We start from the raw sequence: 27,701 nt of genomic DNA on the forward strand, positions 1-27,701 counted from the left end.
GACCTTGTGCATATTGATTTATTATTCACAGAGATGGAGGTGAGGGGAAGGGAGGAGACAGGAAAGGCACCTGACTCTCCCGATGGATTACTGGGCATTTCAGGGTGCCTGGGCACAGCGAATTCTTCCCTATTCTGTGGTCCATGAAGGAGTCTCACACGGCCACTCCAGGTCCACACACACAAGTCCTTACATACAGACACACACATGCACGGAGGCAATAAATATGTTCCGTACCAAAGTGCCCCAGCCTGACACTTCAGGTGGGGCCCCTCCAAAAGGGAGGGTTAAGTGCTCAATTTTTTCAGGGGTGGGAAGGGGGAGGGTCAGACTCTGTTATCTCCATTTGCTGGTTGGAGGCAGGCATATCATGGGTTCTTCCCTGGAAAAGAGGGTGGGGAAACCAGTTGTTTTTCTATGAGCCCCAGGCTACCCCTATCCAGCTGGAGCCCAGGATAGGGGCTGCCCCCTCAAACAGCACCTCATGATAGTCCTTAGGTCCTCCAAGGGAGGGAGAAACAGAGTGCAGTGCTCAAAGCTAATACTGATTTGGTAGGCAGCAGCAAGAGGACTGAGTAGGGGTGTTTCACCCCAGGGTGATGCTCACAGTATCTGGGGTTTCCCCTGCAAAGGGGAGGCAAGAGAGGCCAGCCTAGCAAGCAGGAGAGCTGCCTTTCAGCAGCAAGAGAAGCCCTGGTGCTCAGGAAAGATGGCCACAACAGCTAATCCCTAAAATCCCCAGTGCCTGGTCTTTGTAACTAGTGTCCAAATACTAGGCACTAGAACTAGGAATGATTGTCAGCACAGGAGACTGGTCCCTTGGCAACTCCCTAGCAACCAGGAGGTCACGCTGAGCAACAAGTCTGGGGTCCTTCTAGGTCATTAGGGCACTGCCTTAGCAACCGGAACCTGGTCCTTAGTAACCAGGGTCCTGCCTGCCCCGCTCTGCGGGCTCTAGAGGCACACATTGATCTGCTTGGAAAGCTCTCTCTCCAGGTCCAAGATGAGGGCGTCAAAGTCTTTGAGATTCAGGTGCGGGTTGAAGGGCGCGTCAAATTCATCCTCGAAGTCTGCAGTACCCCTTTGCTCGCCAGTCTCGTCGTCGTCCTCTTCGCTGTCGCTGCCAGTCACGTGGTCGTAGTCAGGCCCGGTCAGAAAGTCCCGCCCACATGGTAGGAAGTCCCGCCCACAAACACTCCAGTCGCCGGCATAGCGGTTACTGGGGGGGCTCTCCGGGCCTTCGCGTCCCCGGGGTCGAGTCACCACTTCGGAGCCCGCTAGCGGCAAGCGCAGCGACGGCTGTCGTTTCGGCCGCAAGTAAGGTGCGACGTCAGGAGTCTCTGGGGGTCGGCGAGGATCTGAGGGGAGCAGTGGGAGTGATTGTCATGCACAGTGATTGTCATGTGATGTCATGCACAGCGGCGGCAACAAGGCCTCTGATTGGCTTTTGGAGAGGTAAGGCCTTGAACGGGGATAGGATTTCATTGGCGGGGCCAGAGCTGGTTGGGGAGGGGAGCCTCTGCCAGTTGAGGAGGCGTGGCCTTCCGTAAGTCCCAGGTTCTGATTGGCCGTCCGGGGAAGGCCCTTTCATGGCAGCCTGCCTGGATTGGCAGCGCAAGGCGTGGGCGGGCTCACCTGGCCAAGACTGCAGCAGGTAATGCAGCACTTCGATGTGGCGCTTGAAGTCCACTGCGCTGGTGACACTTGGGCCAGAGCCACGGATGCGGGACCGGGCGGGGGCCTGGCGTGCGGGCAGCAGTACGGGTCCAAAGCACACGGCCAGGTTCTGCGGGGTCATGCGGTTGTGGGCATGGAAGGAGGAGACCAGGCGCAGGTGGTCCAGGAGAAGGGTCAGCGTAGCCTGCGGAGAGGATTGTGAGGGTGGGCATGAGGCGAGTAAAGTTGGGCTCCCGATGCACCTGCGGGACACTAAGGTGGCTCAGAATGGGAAAACTGAGGTTCAAGTTCTCATAGCTGGAAGGTGGTCAGGATAAAACAGTTAACCAGTAGATTAGGTATTTGTATCATGATCCCATTTTGCTGGAGGCCAAGGGCAGATTAGCTTTGCAATGGCCGGGGTTGGACTCTAACCCAGCAAAGTTAGCGTGAATTCCATTTCACAGATTAAAGTATCGAGGCACAGAGAATAAATGGTCTTGTCCAAGATCTCAAAGCCAGGAAATTCCCTTGTGGTAGCCTGACGGACCTGTGTTGAGAGTCTGCCTGTTCTGGAGCTGTGTGACCTTGAGCAAGTCACTCAACTGCTCTAGGTCTTGGTTTCCAAATCTATGAATTGAGGCACTAATAGTACCTACTTTTAGGGATGTGATGATGATCCTGTAAGCTATTTCAGGCTCAGATGTAGGTGAAGCACCTTGGGAATGGCCCATTCCATGTTCTATCACTCCCACCAGGGCCAACTCACCCTTTCCACATCTGGTAGGCAGCCGAGGAGCCCTCGGGTGCCATCAGGACCTGGGGGAGCTCTGCTTGGGGGCCCTTGGGCCATGGCCTCCAGCACCACCTGGTAGAGGGGCTGGGTGATGAGTGGAGTGGGAAGCTCTCGAAGGTAATCCTTGAGGATGCCTGTGGACAGAGAGCCCCCCTGGTCAGAGTGCCCCTGGCTTCTGAGGCCAGAGGGGACACTGGAGAGTGAAAACAAGGCAAGGCATGAGGGGTGGGTGAGGTCCTGGCCAGGCCACTAGGCCAGCCTTGAGGTGAGGGGGAAAGGGGATGAGCATCAAGGGGGAGAAGTGGCCCAAACAATGTATGCACATATGAATAACTGAACTTTAAAAAAGAAAAAAACAAAGGGGGGATGAGCAGGCAGGGGAGAGAGGACTATGCTCACCCGTGATGACATTGATATCGGGGTAAAGGTCCTCGGAGAGGCAGACGGCTGCACTATCCCGCTCAAAGGCATCGCGAAGCTCTTTCTTCACTGCGGCAGAGCCACACAGACGGTACAGCCCCACCACCTGGGGTGGGGACACAGAGAGAGGATGTCCTCCTGGGGCCACAGACTATCAGGGCTCAGTGGGGTGGGGGCCATGGTAGCAGTGGACACTGTGGGATTGGAGGGTAGGGGTGTATGTATCCTCACTGGTTGCTTACTTGCTCTGTGACATCTGTCCCCAGAGTCACTCCCTGGCTCCCCCAACAACCAGGACTCCTAAACCTCTGCTTGGATCACTTGTGTTAGGTTCCTCCTGACTGTTCCAGTTCTCTCTCACATCCTCCTCGAGGAAGCCTTCCCGGGACTACCCCAACCAAGTCAGGGCCTGCTTTAAGTTTTCACAGTCCTTAGGTGTCCTCCCCGCCCCCCGCCCCTTCCCCCCCCCCCCCCCCCCCCCCCCCCCGTACTGCGAATTGGACTCAGGGCCTCACACTTGCTGGGCAGCACTCTACCACTGAGCCACAAACCCAGTTCTTTTGGTTTTAGTTTATTTTCAGGTGGGTTCTTGAGCTAACTTTGCCCAGGCTGGCCTTGGACTTCCATCCTCTGCCTCCCAAGTAGCTGGGACCACAGGTGCCCAGCTTTCCCCTTAACTTTCCTCCTAGCTGCAGTTTGATATTTGTGAGCTATTACTCTTCGGGCCTTACTCCCTGTACATTCTGAGCTCCAGGAGGGCTGGGTTCCTGTTATTAAAACTGTTAGTGACCCATGTATTCAGGTCTGGGTGCTATGGTCTGGGGGGAGGGGTCGGTCTCTTGTTCTGTCTAGGAGGGGTTTAGAGTTCAGGCTGGTGGAAGGGTCCTGGGGAGTGGGTCTAAGGTCTGGGGCTCACCCGCAGCCCTCGGTGCTCGATCTGCCCAACACACTTCTGGATGATGAGAGGCACCTGGCCAGGGGGCTGCTCCCGCTCCACTAGCAGTGGCAGTGGCAGTCCAAAGACCCGGGGCTCCACTTTGGTGGGTGCTTCCTGCTGCTCTGACAGGGTCAGCTTGGCATACAGCAGCCCCTGGGGCTCCAGACGAACGGCCAGTTGCTGGGCCTGGCACCCTGAGGACACAAGGGGATCTGAGCCGGGTCTGCTCCAATGGTTCCTATGTCCTCTTCCCACTCCCCAGTCCAGGTCATACCCCTTACCTGGAGCCCAGCCCCCCAGGTACTGTTGGGGAGTAGGGTTGCCCTGATCTGGGTCCTGTGCCCTGCCCCTCCGCCCCCAAAGTCCCATGTCCTACCTCGGAAGACTGTGGGCAGCAGCACAGTGCCCTGGGCACAGGCCCGGTGCCGCCTCACACCAGGGTCCCATGCAAGCACCAGGGCCCTCAGTAGCCGGGCGGCCTCCAGCTCCAGGTGGAAGGTGTGGTCCAGCCTCAGGAAGTCTGGCCCTCCTCGCAGAGGCCCTGTGCGGGCCCGGGCCACCCCATCCACTTGCAGCAGGCAGCAGAGGTCTCTCGGGGTGGCCCCTGGGGCTGGCCGCAGTCCCCCAAGCCCATAGAGGTGCAGGCTGAGGCGGCCCCAGAGTGCAGCGGGGGGCGCCCGTGCTGCTGGGCCCACCTCATAGGGTCGGAAGGCAGTGGGTGATGGGGGCCCCACTGGACGCTCAGGTGAGTCACCATCACTGAGGTACCCAGCCCGAGGGCTCCGAGTGCCCCCAGTCACTGCTGCCCGCCCAGGGGTCCCCACACTGCTGTCCAGGTGATAGCGGCTGATGACAGAGCCCTCTGGGGCTGCTCTCTCCCGTTCCCGTTCCCGGCCTGCCCGAGTGCCTCTCAGGCTCAGGCGACGCCTCAGCTCTGGCAACTTCTTCATCTTCATAGAGAGGCGCCGGGCAGGGCCAGGGGACTTGGTGCGGGAGGCTTTGGTTGGGGGACTGGCAGGGGCTGCGCCTGCGGAGAAAGCGGACATCAGAGTCCAGAACCTGGGTCAGACCAGGGGTATGAGGTCTGTGGTGTGAGGCTTAGGGATAACTGGGGGTGCTGTGGTCACCTGGAGGGCTGGGAGTGTGAGGCTTTGGTCACCTCAGAGTCTGGAGTGTGAGACTTATGACCACCAGGGAGTCTGGGGGTGAGGCTGTGGTCACCTGCAGGGGGGCTGGGAGTGAGGCTGTGGTCACCTGGGGGACTGGGGATGTGAAGCTGTGCTCCCCGGGGGCGGGGGGGCTGGGAGCGAGGCTGTGGTCACCTGTTAGGCTCCTGGTCACTTGGGGTGGGAAGGTGAGTGTGAAGCTTGTGCCTACCTTGGGGGGTGGCGCCCTCTGGCTCAGCCACGCTTGGTTGTGGCCCCAGGGTCTCAGATGCTGGGGGTCTGGGGTCATCCTCAGGGATAGGGTTGTACCAGATCTCACCAGCAGGCTCCCCACCACTAGGTGTTCTGGGCCCCAAAGCAGCCTCCTCCGGTGGCTTGGCTCCACCCAGCACCCATCTTCGGCTGCTGGGCTCCAGGCTTTGCAGGTAGGCCCCCCGGGCTGGGCTCTGAGATGCCTCAGCGCTGGGAGGCCCCTCTGCTCCTGCCTTGGGCCCTTCAATGGCCTGGGGCTCTGGCTCTGGAGGGCTGGGCTCTGGGCGCTGAGCAGGGCGGCCTGTGGAGAGCAAAGGGAGTGAGACCTTGATCCCCTCTCCCCCACCTCCTAGAGCGGCCCTAGCCAGGGCCTCTTCTCTGCTCCCCAACTCTGCCACTGACTGACAGGTAGGAGCCGGGTCCAGTCCTATGGCCTCAGTCACTCTCCTCAGAGACTTCTGGTTTGTTTGCAGTTTGCAAGCCCAGGCTAGTGATGTCCTCAGTCTCCAGCTCAGAGCCCGCTCTGCTCAGCCCCGAGATTCCATGGGGAACTGTGTTACTCTAGCCTCGAGGCCCAGGTCATATGTCCTTGGGCCCTTAGGCCCTTTGTTTCTGTCTCCATTCTGCCTGCACTTCTTACTGGGTGGCCCTGGCCAGTCACTTTCCTTCTGTGAGCCTCAGTGTCCTATGGAAGGAGAAGATGCAATGCTGCCTCCAGGGAGGCTTCCGGGAACTCAGCGAGGGAAGCACTTTTAGATTCCATGTCTTGCCGAGCTCATGGCCTCCAGCCATGGTTCGTGCTGCTCTGAAGACAGGAACAGGCATGACAATGAATGTGACAAGGAATATAATGTCCATACTGCAGCAACTCCCTCATCTTCCAAACTCTGCCCTAATCCTAGGATAGACCTTGTCCCTCAGACCAAGCCAGACCCCTAGAGTCCACAAGCCTTGTGCCCCCGCCCTCTTGCTCCCTCCACTCTCTGACATCACAGGCTATTTCCTGTGTGTGTTTATGTGTGGGCATCCCTGTCCCTTCTCTGGCCCTAGGAACCTTGGGAATCTTTGGGAAGGGCTTGGGAGAAGGGGTTAGGTTCATGGAGTGGTCTGGGCTCCCTTTTTTAATTGGCTCCTTCCTGAGCCCCCACTGTCCCAAGCAGCTTCCCTTTCTCTGAGGTTGACACCAGCTCGGGTTACCTTTGGTGACCAGGCTGAGAGGGTCCTTATTAAACTAGTAGTATACTCCAAAGAGTTGTTTAGGTCATTTCACTGGCCCTGGGCAAATTACCCACTGTCACATGCCTCAGTTTCCCCATCAGTGTAAAGGGGACGGTTTCCTGGCACTGCCAGCTGCAGCCCTGGTGAGCCGACAGGACGGGGTGGGGGCGGCGACGATGGTCCACGCGCCACCTCTGTCCCGTGCTGGAGGACGCCCCGACCTCCCATCAGCGCCTCCAGGGCTGTGGGAGCCGGGTCCGGCTCGACTGGGCCCCGGTGTCCCGGCCTCGCAGCACCCCCATCCCCACCACCCTCTGGCCGCTCCGCTCCGTCGCCGCCCCATTTCCTGTCGGGGCGAGGCTCCCTCCCCGGCCTCCCCGGGATCCCGCGGCGCTGGCATCCCTGGCCAGCCGCACATAACGGTCCGCGCCCCCTCCCCGCGGGACCCCGGCCCACCCGGGATCGGGAGTCTCGGCCTGCAGGGGGCTCCGCCGCGGCTCCCCCCGTCCTCCTGCCGTCCCAACCGGGGGGACCCGGGACCCCAGGCCGGGCGGGGCTCCGCGCGCCTCCTCCCCGCAGCCCTCACTCACCGCGCTCTTTGGCGTCGGACTTTTTTCGGGGCAGTTTCTCCCGACCCCGCAGGCGGGAGAAGGTTTTCCTGAGCAGCGGCTCGGCCATGCTGGGACCCGGCCGGCCGAGTGCGCGCCCCGCTCCCGCCGCGCCGCCCCCCGCCCGCGCCCCGCCCCCCGCCCCGCGCTGGCAGGAAGCGCATTCCGGGAATGCTTGGCCCAAACTTTGTGTTTTTTTTTTTTTTTTTTTTTCCCTTCCCGCGGCCCCAGCGGGCGATGCTGGGAGATGTAGTCGCTCCAGGCTGGGAGGGAGGGGATAGGATGGGGGCTCTGGGCTGCCCTTGACCTCTCCAACTACCAATGTCACGGCACAGGCCAGGCCCCAGGCTTCCCTCTTACCCTCCATCCCTCCCTCCATGATGGCATGCTGCAAGTTCTGTTCAGCCTATCCAAAAGGCATTCTGCACATATACATTCCACCTCCTCCTTCCCATCCATTGCTTCAACCTAGTGCAAACCCGAGCATCACTGGTTTCTATATCCCTGTCCTCAGCAAGACAATTCCTTGGTCTCTCCAATGCCACTTGTGACCCTCTTTCCCACCCACCTAATTCTCTCCCCTCTCATTCCAGTTTTACAAACTGTCCTAAAATTTAGCTGTTTTATGATGCTCACAGTTGCTCTGGGGAAGAGCTGATGTTGTTACTCAGCTGAGAAGACTCCCAGGCTAGGGATGTCTCAAAAAATAGGAGAGGCAATGAAGGATCCTCTGGAGGCATCTTCAATACAACAAACAGGTTGTATTGGTCAGTTCTTCCTTACAATAGTGAAATACCCCAGGCTGGGTAATTTTATAAAGCAAAGAGGCTCATTTAGCTCACAGTTCTGGAGGTTTCAGGGCATGGCGCTGGCACCAGTTTGGCTCTGGAAATCTGAAATCCTCAAGCCGATGGCAGGAGTAGATGATGGCTTGAGAGGTCACATTTGAGACCGGAAGCCGGAGAGGGATTCGGGGACCAGGCTCACTCTCGTAACAATTTACTCTTGTAAGAACTGACTTGGTCCCACTAGAACCACCTTAATTCCTTCTGAGGGTACACCTCCAGTGACTTAAGGATCTCTTTTGAGGCCCCATCTCTTAACATCACTATAATGGGACCAAGCTTCTGACCCATGAACCCTTGGAACCAAACCACAGCACAAGTCTTACAATTGTTTCCAGCTGTGGACAGTGGCAGCTACATGGCCCTCTCTGTGTGTCCTGATTTCTTCCCAGTATGGTGGCCTTGGGGTAGTTGGGCTCCTCAGATGGCCACCCAAGTCTCCAAAAGTGAACAAGGTAGAATCTGCATTACCTTTTCCGATAGCCTTGTATGTCATACTTTGTCACTTCCGGCACCATATTCAAGGATAGGAGAAAGAGATCCCATGTCTCTCAGTGGAAGGTGAGTCAAGGTGAGCTTGTACCAGTGGATGTGGGATGGGAGGGAGATAAGGTTGTGGCCAACAGGAAATATAACCTGTTTCACTCCTATGTTTCATTCTCCATGCAGTGCCCAGAGGGGACTTAAAAACTGAAATCAGGTTATGGTAAATTCCATAAGCCTGGGGGCATGGCTCAAGTAGTTGAGTGTCTTCCTAGCAAATGCAAAGCCCTGAGTTCAAATCCCAGTGCTGCCAAAAAAAAAAAATCCAGATTCCCACCATGATTTACAAGACTCCCAATTCCATCTCTTTTGCCATCCCCTTCACTCACCACATCTTCTCATTTGTTCCTTCACATCAAACTGTTCCTGCCCCAGACCTTTTGCCTTCACAGTTCCTTCTGCCTGGGTCCTGGCTGGTTGCCTGTTTATTATCTTTAAATCCAATGGCATTGACTTCAAGGCCCTCTGTGTCCGACACTCATTGCTGTCCAGTCATTATTACTTCATTCTGTTTCCTTCCTCCTCACCATGGCTTTAACTGAACAGTTCCAGTGGTTTGCGTCTTTCTCATTCTCCATGTGCACATGACAGTTCCCACAGGTTATGCTTACCCATCTTGTCCACTCACTGCTGGGTGATAAGCTAAGAGATCAGGTGGCAGTTGATGGAGGCCTGGATAGGAGTGGCCACACCTGTAATTCCCAGCTACTCAGGAGGCTAAGGTAGGTGTTGGAATGACAGGAAATACTGAAACAATGCAAATGCTGGAATGTGGAGAAGACAACATGCATAGCTGCCTAACCCCGATGATCTTCCTGCTGATGTCCGGGACCTCCCCCCATCCTCCTTCCCATCCATTTTACCCAGTGCCCATCCCTCTCCAACCTCCCTTTTCCCCACACAGGGTGGGAAAAGTCCTCAGCCTGGAAGAGAGGCGTGCTCTCGCCCCTCTCATGTTACTCTGATGGCCGAGGGTCCCTCTCAGGGCTCCTCTCCCTAACAAAGACCTGCTGCTCATGAAGGTCGCAGATTCTTCCTCAGTATGTCTCTCTTCTTAGCTTCTTCACTTTCCTTTCAGTAGGAGGATCACTTGTACCCAAAGTGAGACCCCAAACAAATATCAAAAACCCCCACCACCCTCATGTCACATGTTATTTTTAATAAACCTGTTTGACAGGGTTTCTGTTCTTTTCCTGTTGCAATTTGTGTACAAGTAGCTCATTTAATCCACCAGTCCACCGTCCTCTATGGTTGTGTCTTAGCATAACGAGAAATTCTTTTTTTTGGCACCACTGGGGTTTGAACTTAGGGCCTCACACTTGTGAGGCAGGCACTCTACAACTTGAGCCACTCCACCAGCAATTCTTTCTTTTTTAAGAGATAGCTTATCTTTATTCTGCCATTCATTTATTCTAGTATATCATTTAGTTGTACAGAGCAAATGCTTTCATACACAAATGTGTCTGAATGTCATATTTGGACTTTTAAATCTTTTTTTCAGTGTTTTTATTAGCATATATTAGTCATACAAAGAGGCTTCATTGTGATATTTCCACACATGCATACAGTACACCTTCATCAAATTCAACCCCTCTGATTCCTCTTCAACAGGTTTCATAGTTCTGTTTTCACACGTGGCTATAAAGTACTTTGACCATATTCACTCACGCTTCGCCTTCTCCTTTCTCCCTCCCCCACTCACTGATACCCACTTGAAACAAGACCTGTTTTACATTTGTGTTATTCTTTTTTGTATGTGTGTGGGACTGGGGTTTGAACTCATGTCTTCATGCTTGCAAAGCAGGCTCTTAATCTCTTGAGCCACACCTCCAGTCCATTTTGCTCTGGTTATTTTGGAGATGGGGTCTCAAGAACTGTTTGTCCAGGCTGGCCTCTAACTGATCCTCCTGATGTTAGCCTCCCAAAACTAGGATTACAGGCATGACTTACCAGTGCCCGGCTTCTATTATTCATTTTTATTACATTTTTTTTTGTGTGTGTGTGGAATTGAGGTTTGAACTCAGGGTTTCATGCCTGCTAGGCAGGTGTTCTACGACTTGAGCCACTCTGCCAGCCCTGTTATTCATTTTTAAAGACTAAATTCTAGGTATGAAAGAAAACGTGACATTTGTCTTCCTCAGTCTGGCTTATTTTGCTTAACACAATGATTTCCAGTCCCATCAGTTTTTCCAGCAACCAGAAATTCTTGATACGTGGAACTAAACATCTGTAAATTATATATTACGAAATAGTTGTGAGTGCTAAGTTTGATGCCTAATGATGTTTGTACACTTATTCTTTTGAGTTTTGCTAGTCACGCTGTAGATTTTGAAGCCTGTTTGTGTGTGTTTGCCCACACGCATGTATGGTGTGTATATTTTCTTTTCCTCAAATGCTTTCATTGACTTCAGGCCTGATATATTGTGCTTTTGGTGCCTGATAGATCACACAACCCCTGGTACATATGGGGATTTTTTGAAAGAATGAATGAAGGTACAGAGGGCCAAATAGGTTTCTGAACTATGGCCAACAAAGGGAGTTGGTGGATCAATACCCCAAGTCCCTTACTATGAAATGGGGGTTGGTGGATCAATATCCCAGTTCCTTCACTCCTCATAAGGAAAGACTAAGGTGCATGCTCTACACTGACCACTAGAGTCCCCATTGGGGTTGAGGTCCAGCTGCCCACGGTGGAACTCTGCTCATCAATACCTTCTTTCCTGACTTCTCTCCCTTTCCTGTCTCCATTCTCTACTGCATTTCCAGCATTTTCTGATGGATCACTTCTAGATAACTACTTGTACTCAAATCCTGTCTCAGGGTCAGCTTTCAGGGGATGACAAAAGCATTCTTTCTAGGACTCAGTTTCCCTATCTGTCCAAAGAGAAGTTTAGTTTCCATTGTTATTAAGGATAAGAGAGTGAACATGTGTCTGTGGGCCTTGTTCCCCATCCTGCCAGTTACTTGAGGTCCTCAGCTTCTGGGACATGGAAGATAGACAGGGTTGTGGGGAGCAGAACCCACACAGCTTCTACCCCCTGTTGTCTCCATACCCGAGGCTCACCTACATCTGGCACATGTCCCAGGGTAGCAGGTAAATGACCCAGTCCTTCCTGGCCTCCCTGGCTGGGGGTCACACCTCAGAGGAGCCAGGGAGGAGGTGACTGCCCAGACATATGCATTGGGGATGGTATGTTAGTTGTCCACTGCAGTGACAAAATACCTGAGACAAACAACTTGAAAGGAGGGATGGTCTATTTTGGCTCACAGTTTCAGAGATTTTAGTTCATGGTCACTTGGCTTCATTGTTTCTGGGCCTGTGGTGAGGCAGAACATCATGGTGGTAGGAGTGTGTGGTGGGGAGGCTGCTTACTGAGAGAGAGAGAGAGAGAAGGGGCTAGGAACAAAGTATCCCCTTCAAGGGCATAGCCCCAGTGACCTTCTTCTTTCTAGTAGGCCTCACCTCCTAAAATTTCTAGCCCTTCCCAATAGCCCAAGAGGCTATGAATCCATCAGTGGATTAATCAACGGGTCAATCCATGAATCTGTCAATGATTAAACTATTCAACATGTCAGAACCCTCATGATATAATCAGCTCCCAAAGTCTCCCCCTCTGAATGCTGCTGCATTGGGAACGAAACCTTCAGCTCCTGAGGTTGTGGGGGACATTTCAGATCCAAAGCTTAACATTGAGGTTCAGGAGGTAGAGAGGGTGACCAAGTTACCATACAGCTACCTTCTCAGGTGGCACTTGGTCTCACTGGGTGGCAGTCAGCTGTGAAGCATTTCTTGACCAAGGCTTCCTGGTGGCCTTTGGAAAAGTCCATCCAGGCAGCTGTAGGGCTGAAACAGAGGTGCAGTGAGGTCCCGGGCTGGCCCCTCCCCCTGCAATGTCTCCTCCTATCAACTGCTAGCCAAGCCCCTGCACAGACCAGTGGACACATTCAGTAACTGGCCAACGTGCCAGGAACTGCCCTGGTGTCCAGCTTGAAGGCCTGGGGTGCTAGTGTGGTCATAAAGATCTCATAGACACTGAAGACTGGTTGTGCCAGAGGAAGATGAGGCAGCCTAGGGAAGAGTAGCTGGTTGAGTGGGGACAAGTGACCTGGGGTGCATGGTCTTGACAGAGATCCCATGTCATTTTTAGCTCTCCCATACTTCCTCCGAGGTCTCTGGGATCTGCACATGCAAAACAAATATCTTACCATTGGCTTGTTCCTGGGAGGGAGGTGGCCACTAAGCTCATGGACCATGCTGCCTGTTTGTACATGTGGGGGCCACACTGGTAGCTTATGCCAACATTACGAATTATAATGGGAACCTTGGGCCACACTGTTTGACCTCTGGAAGGGCTGGAGGTTGAGTAACCATGCTTAGCCACATGGGTGCTTGTTTTAGTCCATTTTCATTACTGTAATGAAGTACCTGAGGCAGGCTAAGTTTATAAAGAAAAGGGACTTATTTAGCTTGCAGTCTTGGAGGCTGAAAGTCCAAATAGCTTTGCATAGATTCTGGTGAGCACCTTCCTTGAGTAAATCAGCTTACAACAGATAGCAATGGCAGGAGCGTGTGTGAGAGGAAGAGGTCACATCCCAAAATAAGAAGCCAAGCACATGTAAGGCCCTGGGTTCAATCCCCAGTACTGCAAAACATAAAACCAAACCAAACAATGAAAAAAACAAAGAAGGAAGCCAGAGAGGGGCTTGTATCCCACAGTCCCTACTAAGGGCAACACCTTCGAATGACTGAAGGACCTCCCACTGAAAGGTCCCACTTCCCAATTTTTCCACTCTGATTACCAAGCTCCTAACACAGGGATTCTTAGGGAGCAAACAGCACCCAAACCACAGCAGTGGTCAGCTGTGTCTATGTGACTATCCTGGGCTAAATTGCATCCCTCCATTCATATGTCGAAGTCCTAGTCTCCAATGCCTGAAAATGTGACTGTATTTAGAGACAGGGTCTTTACAAAGGTAACTAAGTCAATATGAGCTTATTAGGTTGGACCCTAATCCAGTATGATGGATGTCCTCATGAGAAGAGGAAATGTGAACACAGACTTTCCAAAGATGAGGTGAAGATGAGGGAGAAGATGGCTATGAAGAGAGGCATCAGAAGAGCTGGGAGTGGTAGCACACATCTGGAATACCAGATACCTGGGACACAGATGCAGGGGGTTGAGTGTTCAAGGCCAGCCCTGGGCAAAAGTGTAACAGGAGATTTTTGTAGGATCAAAAGCCTCCACTGAACCTTGCTGGTTTAGGTGTTTAGCCAGAGGGAGGTTGATATTCAGGGTTCTTGTCTCATGAAGCCAGAAAATGAACTTTGAGCAATGAAGGGTGAGCATATAGATGTAGGAAAGTTTATTAGGGAAAGAATGAAAGCTGTCTTGGGAAAGGAGGGGTCCAGAGTGGGTTGCCAGAGAAGTGATGTGTCTGAGGTTTTTATCCATTTTCTCCAGAGGTTGCTCAGTCTCTGTGCTAATTAGGTGTGTAGAAAGCAGCATTCTAGTGGGCCGTGCCTGCAATGTTCTCATTGGTCATGCCCTAGTCCTCACACTGAACTTACTCTGATCCATCCTGCTTTTCCTTCTTCCCAACCATTATGACAAGGCGGTCATAATGGAAGTTTCCAGGGGCCCTTCTGTCTCAAAGATAGGATGAGACCTCATCTCAACCAATAAAAAGCTGGGCTCAGTGGTGCATGTATGTTATACCAGCTATGTGGGAACTGTAAATAGGAGCATCATGGTCTAAGTTGATCTGGGCATAAAAGTGAGACCCTATTTGAAAAATAATTAAAGCAAAAAGGGCCAGGGCCATGGCTTAAGTGGTAGAGTGCCTGCCTAGCAAGCACAAGGCCCTGATTTCAAACCTCAGTTTAAACAGAGAGAGAGAGAGAGAGAGAGAGAGAGAGAGAGAGAGAGAGAGAGAGAGATGCCAGAATTGTGGGGAGACCAATTTCTGCTGTTTAAGCCAGATATCTGTGATTCTTTGATAGAATCACCTGTAATCCTAGCTACTTGGGAGGCTGAGATCAGGAGGACCACAGTTAGAGGCCAGTCCAGGCAAAGAATTTGTGAGACCCAATCTTAATTAATAGCTGGGCATGGTGTTGTGCACCTGTCTTCCCAGTTACGTGGGAGGCTGAGATCAAGAGGATGGTGGTTCCAGGCCAGCCATGGCCAAAAAACAAGCAAGCAAGCAAACAAACTAACCAACCAACAAACAAAAAAAGAAAAATGTGACCCTGTCTCAATGGAAAAAAGCTGGGTATGGTGACACCTGCCTGCTATCCCAGTGACTGAGGGAAGTGTAAAACAGGATTATGGAACAGGCTGGCCTGAGCAAAGAGGGAAACTGTCTCCAAAATAACCAGAGCAAAAAGGCTGGAGGCATGGCTTAAGTGGTAGCGAGCACCTGCCCTGAGTTCAAACCTCAGAAGTACCAAAATATTATATATAAAGTAATCACGTATATGATTAATATACAAGTATGGGGTACAGGTTTGTCATGATAAATAAGATAACATGGCCTTCAGCTCCCCAGCTCACAAATGGGCCAAACAGTAACCAAAGAATTACACAAAGGTGCCGGTGGCTCACGCCTCTAATCCTAGCTACTCAGGATGTAGAGATCAGGAGGATCACTCTTCCAAGCCAGTCTGGACAAATAGTCCTGTGAGACCCGATCTCAAAAAATCCTTCACAAAAATAGCACTGGTGGAATGGCTCAAGGTGAAGGCCCTGAGTTCAAGTTCTAGTACTGCAAAAAAAAAAAAAAGAATTACACAAAGGAATATATGAGTTAGTCATCTCTCTGTCACTGTAACAAAATACCTGGGAGAATGAACTTATAAACAGGAAAGACTTGTTCTGGCTCATGGTTTTGGAGGTTTCAGTCCATTGCTTTTGGGCCTGTGGCAAGGTGCTGCATCATGGCAGAGAACTGTGTGAGCAAATCTGCTCACCTCGTATTTGTGCCACAAAAGGAGGAGAGGGAGGAAGGGGCCAGGTCCCCAAATCCTCTTAAGGACATGCCCCCAATGACCTAAAGTCACTCATTAGGCCAACCTCTTTAAAATTTTCTTTTGTCTTTTTTTTTTTTATTATTGTTGTATTGGGGGTACATTGTGACATTTACAAAAGTTCTTACAATATGTTATAAGAATATAATTGAATATTATATAATTATATAATTATATATATTTTTATATAATTAATTATATAACAATATATATATAAGAATATAGTTAAATTTACTCCTCCATCACTCTCCTTTATCTTCCCTCCCCCCATCCCTGAAATAGTTTCAACAGGTCTTGTTTTTCTGTTTACATATTTCCACCATATTCACCCTTCTTTACCTTGTCCTTATATCCTCCCCCCTCCCACTGGTGCAACCACAAGACAGGACAGGACTGTTTGACCTTCTTGTTCTGTTTTTGGAAAAAGACATTTTTGTTTAAGATAGCCATAGAGGGTGTTTTATTATGATATTTCCATGTACATATGTATTATAACCTGAATTGGTTCATCTCCTCTATTTTTCTCCTTTCTACCTTAGTCCCCTTCTTATGATGATTTCAGCAGGATTAAAAGTTCTATATTCATTCTTGTATAGAAAGTACATCAATCATACCTTCTTAACTTCCTTCTTTTACTCTCTCTCTCCTGTTAGTGACCTCCCCTTGATGTGACCTGTTTTTCATAATATTGCTGTATTTGTATTGGCCCTATATTAGGCCCCATCTCTTAAAGGTTCCACCACTTCCCAGGGGAGCCACAGCTTGGGGAAGAAGCCTTTAACATAGGGGCCTTTGGGGGATACTTTTCCAACTCATAGCAGTATAAATGCACTTCAGTGATGATGAGCAGGAGGCGATACTGAGTGGATCCAGCTGTATAGGGAACAGGGGTTAGAGGAAGCTTCCCTGAGAAGTGGGGTTTGCATTGAGACCTCAAATCCAAGGGCTGGATGCTTGGCTCAAGCCATAAAGCATGTGCCTAGCAAGTGTGATCCCCTGAGCTCCAACCCCAGTACCATCAAAAAAAAAAAAAAAAAAAAAAAAGGAAAAAAAAGGCTGGAAGACACTAGCTCTGAGAATCAGGGTAGAGGAGGGAATAGCATATGCAAATGTCCTGTGGCCCCATGCCTTCTTTTCCTACTGCTCATTTTGGTCCTTTTTGGTATCATTGTTTCTTGTCACTTCCATTCATCAACACCCAGGTGGGCAAATGATGACTGCCCTCCTCCCCAACCAGGCGAGCCTAGCCCTTGAGCTAAGAATAGTTTTAAATTAAAAAAGGAAACAAAAGACTACATTTTGTGACTGCAGTATGGTATAGAATTCCAGTTTCAATGTCCGTAAATGAATTCTCACTAGCCCTTTCCTTGATGTATGTCTATGGGGTTCTTCAGTCCTTCAGGCTACAACAGCAGAGTGAAGTAACTGTAACGGGGACTGGCTTACAAAACTGACATTATTGATTATCTGGTCTTTGTTAGAAAGTTTTCCAGGAATGGCTCACCAGCTTAGGTTTTCCTCAGGCTCCTGCTCAAGCCTTGTCATAATCTCTGCTCTGTAGACCAAAGCCGCCCTTCCACATCCCCTGTCATTCCAGGATTATGCCACCTGGTCTCTGTGGTTTATCTGAGCAACCCAGGTTCCTCGTTGTCACAGGAAATTGTCACATGCTGCTTCTTGCCAGGGGAAGATTGCAGCCATGCAAGTGGAACTGGGCCTGTTCACAGATAGGATGCCCAGTTCTGAAGAAGAGAATTTTAAATTTATTTTCTAAAATGGCACTATTGCCACCTTGTGACCTCTTCCTCTAACTGCAGCTGTAATTGAACCTACTGGAAGCCTTGTGGTCCCAGTTGCTGGGGATGGTGGCTTGAGCCTGGGAGTTGGAGACCAGCCTGGGCAACCACAACAAGACCCTATCTCTTAAAAACACAACAAGATAAAGCATGTAAAACATTCTTAGCGAATAGGTCATACAAAAACAGATTGTGGGCTGCCTTTGTCCTGCAAATCTTGCTCTACAGTGAATTCTAGACAATATCATATCCTTTTCAAGATGTTTTTTTTGGGGGGGAGTGCCTGGATGGGTCTTATGTTTCAATCTAAGCTACCACCTATTACAAATTTTGCTTTTCAAGTCTCAGTTTCCCCATCTGTAAGAAAAGGGGCTGTATTACCTGTCTTGTGGTGGTATTGTTTAATATTGAACAAAATGGGCTTAGCACTTTGGTGATACTGAATCGTGGCTTTGGGCATCATTACATCGTCACATCCAGAAAATGAATCCACAAAGATTAAATCTTTCCCTTTTTTCCTCCAATGGTAGCCTGGCGCTCCCTCCACCAGGATGCACAGTTGACCATGACCTTGATAAGACATGTGTAGGGCTGGTGCAGTGGCTCAAGTGGCAGTGCACCCAGCAAGTGTGAGGCCCCGAGTTCAAACCCCAGTGCTGCCAAAGGGAAAAAAAAAAAGAGAAGACACATGTAGACATGGTCTTGACTGAACACTACTGCTCAAACCAACTGTATTAGTTTCCTAGGGCTGCTGCTATAAACTACCACCAAACTAGCTGGCTTAAAACACAGGTTCACTGGCACTGGAGTTTGAACCCAGCATCTCACATTTGCTAGACAGACACTCTACCACTTGGGCTCCTCTGCCAGCCCTTTTTTTGTGCTGGGTATTTTCAAGATAGGGTCTCGGGCACTATTCGCCTGGGCTGGCTTTGAACAGTGATCCTCCTGATCTCTGCCTCCTGAGTAGCTAGGATTACAGGTGTGAGCCATTGGTGCCTGGCTAAACCACAGAAATTTATTGTCTTATGGTTCTAGGCTAGAAGCCTGAGGTCAAGGTGTGGGTGGTGTTACTTCCTCCTGGGGGCTGCCCGACAACTATTCCCCATCTCTCCCCCAGCTTCTAGTGGTTTGCTGGCAATTTCTGGAAATGGCTTGGTTTGTAGAAGCATTGCCCTAGTTTTTCCTCCCATCTTTACATGGTGTTCTCCCTGTGTGCATGTCTATGTCCAAGTTCCCCCTCCCTCCCTCTTATTTGACTCTGGGGATAGAACCTAATAAACATGAGCTGTACCACTGAGCCAAATCCCCAGTCCCAAATTCTCCCCTGAAGTAAAGAGGCCAGTCATACTGAGTTAGGACCCACTCAAATCACCTAATTTTACATTGATTACTTCTGTAAAGACCTCATCTCCAAATGAGATAACATTCTGAGGACTTGAGATTAGGACTCCAGTGTCATTTTTTGAGGGGATGCAATTTAACCCATAACTCTAAACTTTCCAAGGACTCCAGATCACCTGGTCTGCTTGCTGTTATTCACACCTGTGGAATCATTGGATTCAGAGCTGGGCATAGTGGTGTACAGCTGTTCCTCAGCACTCAGGAGGCTGAGGCAGGAAGACAGAGAGTTTGAGGCCCAGCCTGAGCTACATAGTGAGACCCTGTCTCAAAAAACCAAAAAAAGTCATTGAGTATAGCATCAAGTGATGGATGTTATAAGAAATAGGGCTGGCAGAGTGGCTCAAGTGATAAGAGTGCCTGTCTAGCAAGTATGAAGCCCTGAGTTCAAACCCTAGTACTAACCCCCCACCCCAAAAAAAATACAGAGACTCTTTGGAGCGAAATAAGAACCTGAATCTCAAATGATGGTTCATAGACTTTCTGAATCAAAGCCAGGTGGACACACACACACACACACATTTGGTGGTACTGGGGTTTGAATTCAGAGCCTTGTGCTGGCTGGGCAGGTGCTTTACCACTTGAGCCATTTCACCAGCCCTTTTTGCTTTAGTTATTTTTTCACATAGGGTCTCATACTTTGCCTGGGCTGCATTTTACCACAATTGTCCTGTCTATGCTAGCTGGGATGACAGGCAAGAACCACCATTATTGACTGAGAAGGTGTCTCACTAACTTTTTTGCCCTGGCTGGTCTTGAACCATGTTCCCTCAACTCTCCACTTCCCTAGTAGCTAGTGTTACAGGCTTGAGCCACTGCATCCAGCCCTGTCTTTGTCCATATTAAAATGAGTGCAGCCACATTTTTCATGCAACTAGTATCTTCCATATAGCTGTTATATATTAGCCAGAAGAGGCTAATGTAAGGCCATTTTAAGGTCTTCCTGTTACTCTGATCGTCATGGGGGAGGATGACAAGGACACCATGAAGACAATGAATGCTTGCTTCCCCTGGGGGTTCCCCAAAGTACTTCATTCATTTCTTTCTGATACGTTTATCACATGGTACTGAAAGGTTTATTTATTTATTTTTTTGGGTGTGTGTGTCTATTTCTCACTAGGTTCTCAAGTCCTTAAGGGCAGGATTCAGTTACATCTCTGTGTCCCTCACACCCAAGGGTAAACCTGGAACACCATCATCACCCAACAATTATTCTTCCCCAGGCCAGGAGGAGGCTGCTTTACCAATGAACTTCCTCAGGCCTGCCTTCATGTCCTTGTTCCTCAGGCTGTAGATAAAGGGGTTCAGCATAGGGATGATCACCCCACACATCAGTGCAGCTGCCTTGTCTTTCTGGAAGGAGGTGGGAGATGTGGGCTGTAAATACACAGCAAAGATGGTGCTGTAGAACAGCGATACCACAGTGAGGTGTGAACCACAAGTGGAAAAGGCTTTCCACTTGCCCTGGGCAGATGGGATCCTAAAGATGGCCTGGAAAATGCAGAGGTAGGAGAAGAGGATACAGGAGAGTGGGCTTATGCCCATGACAATGCCAAAGGCAAAGATTACCAGCTCATTGGTGCGGGTGTCGGAGCAGGAGGCTTTCAACAGGGGTATGAGGTCGCAGAAGAAGTGGGGGATTTCGGAGCTAAGGCAGAAGGTCAGTTGAACCATGAGACAGGTGTGTACAAGGGACTGGAGGTTGGTGATCACCCATGTGCCCCCCACCAGCAGGCCACAGACACGTGGGCTCATGAGGACTGAGTAGCGAAGTGGGTAGACAATGGCGACAAACCGGTCAATGGCCATCACGGCCAGGAGGAAGCTGTCCATGGTTCCGAAGAGATGGAAGGCATACATTTGGGCAAGGCAGCCAGCAAAAGGGATGGCTTTGCTCTGGGCCTGGATGTTTGCCAGCATCTTGGGGACGGTGGTGGAGGAGAAAAAGATATCAACCAAGGACAGGTTGGAGAGGAAGAAGTACATGGGCGTGTGCAGGTGAGAGTCTGTGACTATGGCCAGGATGATGAGCAGGTTCCCAAGCACAGTGACCAGGTACATGGAGAGGAAGAGGCCAAAAATAAGGTTCTGATGCTCGGGCCATTCTGAGAATCCCTGGAGGAGGAATTCTGAGACTGTTGTTTGGTTTTCCAGTTCCATGGACAGTCTGTGTCTACTGAGAACAAAGGCAGAGGGAAGTGACATAGAGCTGGGAGTCTCCATAGCTTCCCATGGAGATCTCTAGGGCTCTGTGAAAATTTATCTACTCCTTACTGGGAATTCCTTTCTTAAGCTTTCTTCAAGGGAAGGCTTCTGTTTCTCCAAGGTATTCATGCCTGAGACAGAGTCTCAAAGACCTAATTTAGCTTATTGATAGTCAACCTGCATGTTGTCCAAGATGAGTGACCTTTAGCTATGGTTTGAATAAGTGGCCCCTACACACCCATGCTTTAAAAGTACAGTTGGCAGCCTGTGGCACTTATTGGGAGGTGATGGAGCCTTTAAGAGGTGGGTCCTATTGGGAGGAAGTTAGGGGATTGGAGGCATGGCCTTGAAGGGGTTGTGGGATCTCAGCCCCTTTATGCCTCTCTTTCTTTGCTTCCTGGCTGTCATGAAGTGAACAGACCTCTTCTTCATGTGCTCCCACCATGATGTACTGTTCTGCCATAGGCCCACAGCAATAGGGCTGAACATATTGGACTGAAGCCTCTGAAGCCAGGAGCCAAAAGAAACCTTTCCTCCTCATAAGTTGATTATTTCAGGTATTTTGTCACAGTGAAGAAAGCTGGCTAATACACCTTTGTTTCTCTTCAGGAGAACAAAGGTTCACAGAAAATAATATGAAGCAGAATTAAGTCTAGACCCAATGAAAGGAATCTGGCCATCTTCTTTTTCTTCCTTTCCTATTGTCTGTCCTTCTTTTCTTTCCTTCTTCCATTTTATCTTTTCACCAACAAGATACAATATGAACATCAGTATGATGAATGGATAAAGAATGGAAGAATGGATAAAGAAATTGTGTTATACAGAGGGCTGGAGGTATAGCTCACTGGTAGACTGTGTACCTAGCATGCATGAGGCCCTGGGTTTGATCTCCAGCACTACAAAAAGTAAAGTAGGGGGTATTAAGCCTTAAAAAGGAAGTAAATCCTGTCATTTGTCACAGGATGGATGAACCTGGAGAGTGTTTTGCTAAATGAAATGAGCCAGACACAGAAAGACAAATACCAGCTGACCACACTCATGTGTAGACTCTAACAAAGTCAAATTCATAGAAGCAGATGGCAGAATGGTGGTTAGCAGAGGCTGGCAAGGGTAAGCTGGAGAAATGTTGGCTGAAGTTTTTAAAATTTCAATTAAAATGACTCAGTTAAGTCCAGGACCTGATGGATTCTCTGCTGAATTCTATCAGATGTTTAAAGAAGAACTGATACCAACCCTCCTTAAACTGTTCCACAAAATAGAAAGGGAAGGAAAACTGCCAAACACATTTTATGAAGCCAGTATTACACTTATCCCAAAACCAGGCAAAGACACCTCCAAAAAGGAGAACTATAGGCCAATCTCCTTAATGAACACTGATGCAAAAATCCTCAATAAAATAATGGCAAACCGAATTCAACAACACATCAAAAAGATCATTCACCATGACCAAGTAGGCTTCATCCCAGGAATGCAGGGGTGGTTCAACATACGAAAATCAATAAACTTAATAAACCACATTAACAGAAGCAAAGACAAAAACCACTTGATCATCTCAATAGATGCAGAAAAAGCCTTTGGTAAGATCCAACACCATTTCATGATAAAAGCTCTAAGAAAACTAGGAATAGAAGGAAAGTACATCAACATTGTAAAAGCTATATATGACAAACCTATAGCCAGCATTATACTTAATGGAGAAAAACTGAAACAATATGAAAACAATTCCATTTACAATAGCCTCAAAAAAAAAATCAAATACCTAGGTGTAAACCTAACAAAGGATGTGAAAGACCTCTACAAGGAAAACTATACACTTCTGAAGAAAGAGATTGAGGAAGACTATAGAAAGTGGAGAGATCTCCCATGCTCATGGATTGGTAGAATCAACATAGTAAAAATGTCGATACTCCCAAAAGTAATCTACATGTTTAATGCAATTCCCACCAAAATTCCAATGACATTCATTAAAGACATTGAAAAATCTACCATTAAATTTATATGGAAACACAAGAGGCCACGAATAGCCAAGGCAATACTCAGTCAAAAGAACAATGCTGGAGGTGTCACGATACCCGACTTCAAACTATATTACAAAGCAATAACAATAAAAACAGCATGGTACTGGCACAAAAACAGACATGAAGACCAGTGGAACAGAATAGAGGACCTGGATATGAAGCCACACAACTATAACCAACTTGTCTTTGACAAAGGCACTAAAAATATACGATGGAGAAAAGACAGCCTTTTCAACAAAACTGCTGGGAAAACTGGTTAGCAGTCTGCAAAAAACTGAAACTAGATCCACGTATATCACCCTATACCAATATTAACTCAAAATGGATCAAGGATCTTAATATCAGACCCCAAACTCTTAAGTTGGTACAGGAAAGTGTAGGAAATACTCTGGAATTAATAGGTATAGGCAAAACTTTCTCAATGGAACCCCAGCAGCTCAGCAACTAAGAGATAGCAACTAAGAGATAGATGGGACTTCATGAAACTAAAAAGCTTCTGCTCAACAAAAGAAATGGTCTCTAAACTGAAGAGACCACCCACAGAGTGGGAGAAAATATTTGCCAGCTACATATTTGACAAAGGACTGATAACCAGAATATATAGGGAACTGAAAAACTAAATTCTCCCAAAATTAATGAGCCAGTAAAGAAATGGGCAAGTGAACTAAACAGAACTTTCTCAAAAGAAGAAATTCAAATTGCCAAAAAGCACATGAAAAAATGCTCACCATCTCTAGCAATAAAGGAAATGCAAATTAAAACCACACTAAGATTCCACCTCACCCCTGTTAGAATAGTCATCATTAGCAACACCACTAATAACAGGTGTTGGTGAGGATGCGGGGAAAAAGGAACCCTCTTACACTGCTGGTGGGAATGTAAACTAGTACAACCACTCTGGAAAAAAATTTGGAGGCTACTTAAAAAGCTAAACATTGATCTACCATTTGATCCAGCAACACCACTCTTGGGGATATACCCAAAAGACTGTGACACAGGTTACTCCAAAGGCACCTGCACACCCATGTTTATTGCAGCACTATTCACAATAGCCAAGTTATGGAAACAGCCAAGATGCCCCACTACTGACAAATGGATTAAGAAAATGGAATTTTATGCAGCCATGAAGAAGAGTGAAATGTTATCATTCGCTGGTAAATGGATGGAATTGGAGAATATCATTCTGAGTGAGGTTAGCCTGGCCCAAAAGACCAAAAATCGTATGTTCTCCCTCATATGTGAACATTAGATCAAGGGCAAACACAACAAGGGGATTGGACTTTGATCACATGATAAAAGCAAGAGCACACAAGGGAGGGGTGAGGGTAGGTAAGACACCTAAAAAACTAGATAGCATTTGTTGCCCTCAACGCAGAGAAACTAAAGCAGATACTTTAAAGCAACTGAGGCCAATAGGAGAAGGGGACCAGGAGCTAGAGAAAAGGTTAGATAAAAAAGAATTAACCTAGAAGGTAACACACACGCACAGAAAATTAATGTGAGTCAACTCCCTGTATAGCTATCCTTATCTCAACTAGCAAAAACCCTTGGTCTTTCCTATTATTACTTATACTCTCTCTTCAACAAAATTAGAGATAAGGGCAAAATAGTTTCTGCCAGGTAGCGAGGGGGTGGGGGGGAGGGGAGGGGATGGGGGAAGGGGGGAGAAATGATCCAAACATTGTAGGCACATATGAATTAAAAAAAAATTCAATTAAAATGATTCAGTTTAATGGATGAGAAAAGAAATGCATGGGTGAACTGGTCAGTAGCCTTGTAGCCAAAGACATTTCTCATATTGAGACAGCAGCCAGCATATTTTCAGAAGGCAAGATGGCTAAGTGGAGCTTTCGAGGAGAGCTTTCATAGTAAAAAACAAGAAATCACATATGGAGCCTTAAAACTAATGGCATTTTGGAAACATAAATCACCATCCACAGTGGCTTTGAAGGACACATAATATTAAATTTTCTTAGATTCCAGACAAACTGTTATAGTCAGACTTTTTGACTCAGTGAAAAAATGCCTGATATAAACAACTTGAGGGAGGAGGGTTTATTTTGCTCATGGTTTCAGAAGCTTCAGTCCATCCTGGTGGGGAGGGCATGGCGGGGTAGAGAAGCCCATATTATGGTGGCCAGGAAGAGGAGAGAGGGAGAGGGAGAGGGAGAGAGAGAGAAGAGAAGATGGGAGAGGGGAGAAGAGACAGGGGAGAGGAGAAGAGAGGAGACAGGAGAACAGAGAAGAGATATAGATGGAGAGAGAGGGAGAGGGAGAAGATGAGAGAGGGGAGAGGGGAGAAGAGAAAGAGGGGAGAGAGGGGAGAGATAAGACAGGAAAAGAGAGGGGAAGAGAGAAGAGATATAGATGGAGAGCGAGAAAGAGAGAGAGAGAAGATGGGAGAGGGGAGGGGGAGGAGAGGAGACAGGAGAAGAGAGAAGAGCTATAGATGGAGAGAGAGACAGACAGAGGAGAGATAGAAGAGAGGAGAGAGAAGAGAGAAGTTAGAAGAGATAGAGACAGGGAAGACAGAAGAAAGAGACACAGAGAGAAGAGCAAGGAGAGATAAGGGAAGAGAGGAGAGAGGGGAGAGTTGAGTTGTGGGGGTGGTGCAGAGAGAGAGAGAGAGAGAGAGAGAGAGAGAGAGAGAGAGAGAGAATGTCTCTGCTATTTGATTTTCTCCTTTCCTCCATCTGGGCCCCAGCTTATGTGATGGTACTGCCCCATTCAGGGTGGGTCTCCCCCCTTAGTTAATCTTCTCTGGAAACCCTCACAGACACATCTAGAGGTGTGCTGTCTGATCCCTGCACCTCTCAATCCAGGAAAAACGACAGTTGAGATTAACCATCACAGCCAAACTATGGACTCAGCCTAGGTGTCCATCAACTGTTGAATGAATAAAGATATGTAGTGTACATACACAATGGAGTGGTATTCTGCCATCAGGAAGAGTAAAGTTATGTGGTTTTTTTTTTTTGTAGGAAAATGGATGGAACTGGAAATCATCATGTTAAGTGAAATAAGGCAGACTGAAAAAGACAAATATTGTATGTTCTTTCTCATATGCAGGATCTAGAACTAAAAAAAAAAAAGAAAAGAATTACACAAGTGTAAAATGGGCAGACTATTTTGGGGTAGAATCCAGCTGGGGTGTGGGGAGGGTGAAAGGGGTGAATGTGATTGAAGTATTTCATATGCATGTATGCAAATAGAATAATGAAGCCCATTAAATTTCTTTTAAAAAGGGGAGAGATGAGATAAGAAACAGTAAAAAGGGGTGAATTTGATCAAAGTATATTGTATGCATGTATGGAAATATCACAATGAAATCTTTTTGTACAATTAATACATATGCATAATGTTTTAGCACATGGTAATAAAAAAGAGAGGAAAAAATTAAAAGTAGTCCCTCTGTTCTATTTCTGTCTCTCTCTTTTACTCTCTCTTCTGTGTTTGTGTTTCTGTCTCAGTCTCCATCTTTATGACTCTCTCTCTTCCTCTCTGCCTATGTTCCCCTTCCTCTCCGCCTGCTCCTTGCAGCTCAATATTCCAATATTCCCTGCCCCTCACTTGCTTACCAGACTGGCATCACCAATGCGTGGTTCTCAGTCAACTTTCTTCTCTGGATTCCAGAGCACCCTGAAGTCAGCACCAGGCTGCCCCCAGGAAGGAAGGGAAGGCCACTTGCTGTGATGACTGGGGTGAACCTGGTGCCAAGGGGAGGAACCTATGTGTCGCACCCCCCACCCCCCAGCCTGGGGCATGGCAGGATATTTATAGACTGGGACTCTTGGGGACTCCATCCCCATGGCTCCCTGTTAAGGAAGAGGATGCTAATTGTTTCGGTTCTGCTTTTGTCACATGGGACCTTTTCCTTCTGGGAGAAGTGTGTGCTTTGGGATCATGGGGTGGCTGAAGAGATGGAACAGCTAATAGAGCTTCATTCTCACTGGACACCTCTCTTGTGTCCCCTCTCAGCACAGTTCCAGGGCACAGTGGTCTTGGGTGGCCAAGTCCTCAATGGGTCATTCTGATGCCTGGATTTGAGGTGTCCTTTCATTTAATCCAGGTGAAAACTTCATGGGGAGAAGAAGATTTATACTGTTTGATTCATCCTGGAAAGTGACAGCAATCAGTAAACAGATGTCCAGTGAATGGATTTATCAAACACTACTTCCTCTCCTTCTCCTCCTCCAGTGGTGGGACTGGAGTTTGAACTCCGGGCTTCGAGCTTGCAAAGCAGATGCTCTACCACTTGAACCACACCTCCAGCCCATTTTGTTCTGGGTATTTTGGAGATGGGGTCTCATGAACTATTTGCCCAGGCTGGCCTCAAACCTCAATCTTCCTGATCTCAGCCTCCCAAGTAGCTAGGATTACAGATATGCACCCAAGCTCTCCCTCTTTTTTTTTTTATACACCAATACCATTCTGCACCTTGCATTTCTTATATAACTTATTTTGTTGGTGTTTCATATCCTTAATTTTTTTACAGCTACTTATTTTCCATTGAATGTATTCTATAATTTATAGGACTTATTTTCCATTGATGGTGCAATAACGTATGGAGCCAATTTTCTATTGATGGATGTTTCCAGTCTTTGCGAGAATGAATACTTTGTGCACGTACTCTATTATTTCACACCCATGAGAGTCTGTAGCATGGTTGGTGTGGTGATGTTGTTGTTAGATTCTTCTCCTCTTCAGTACTATTGTTTTGCTACCTTCCAGAATGTTATACACTCATCCCTTGGAGTCATGGGGACTTGGTTCCAGTATCCCTCCTCTCTGTGGATCCCCAAATCTGAGGATG

At 48.5% G+C, this 27,701-nt stretch overlaps 2 protein-coding genes across 2 annotated transcripts; both read right to left on the minus strand.

Annotated features, from left to right (window-relative positions):
• Window positions 1-2: 2 nt before the first annotated feature.
• Syde1 (synapse defective Rho GTPase homolog 1) lies at window positions 3-7,180 on the minus strand. The gene is made up of 8 exons (XM_020156110.2): window positions 7,036-7,180; window positions 5,187-5,528; window positions 4,186-4,836; window positions 3,789-4,003; window positions 2,852-2,978; window positions 2,426-2,586; window positions 1,636-1,861; window positions 3-1,358 (listed from the first exon to the last, which is right to left on the minus strand). Exons 1-8 carry the CDS (start codon window positions 7,121-7,123, stop codon window positions 955-957), a joined length of 2,214 nt encoding a protein of 737 aa, XP_020011699.1. The 5' UTR covers window positions 7,124-7,180; the 3' UTR covers window positions 3-954.
• Window positions 7,181-19,874: 12,694 nt separating this feature from the next.
• Or1i1 (olfactory receptor family 1 subfamily I member 1) lies at window positions 19,875-20,825 on the minus strand. The gene has a single exon (XM_074053249.1). The coding sequence runs from the start codon at window positions 20,823-20,825 to the stop codon at window positions 19,875-19,877; it is 951 nt and encodes a 316-aa protein (XP_073909350.1).
• Window positions 20,826-27,701: the final 6,876 nt, after the last annotated feature.

This window comes from Castor canadensis, chromosome 14, assembly GCF_047511655.1.
Source record: "Castor canadensis chromosome 14, mCasCan1.hap1v2, whole genome shotgun sequence".
Taxonomy (NCBI): Eukaryota; Metazoa; Chordata; class Mammalia; order Rodentia; family Castoridae; genus Castor; species Castor canadensis.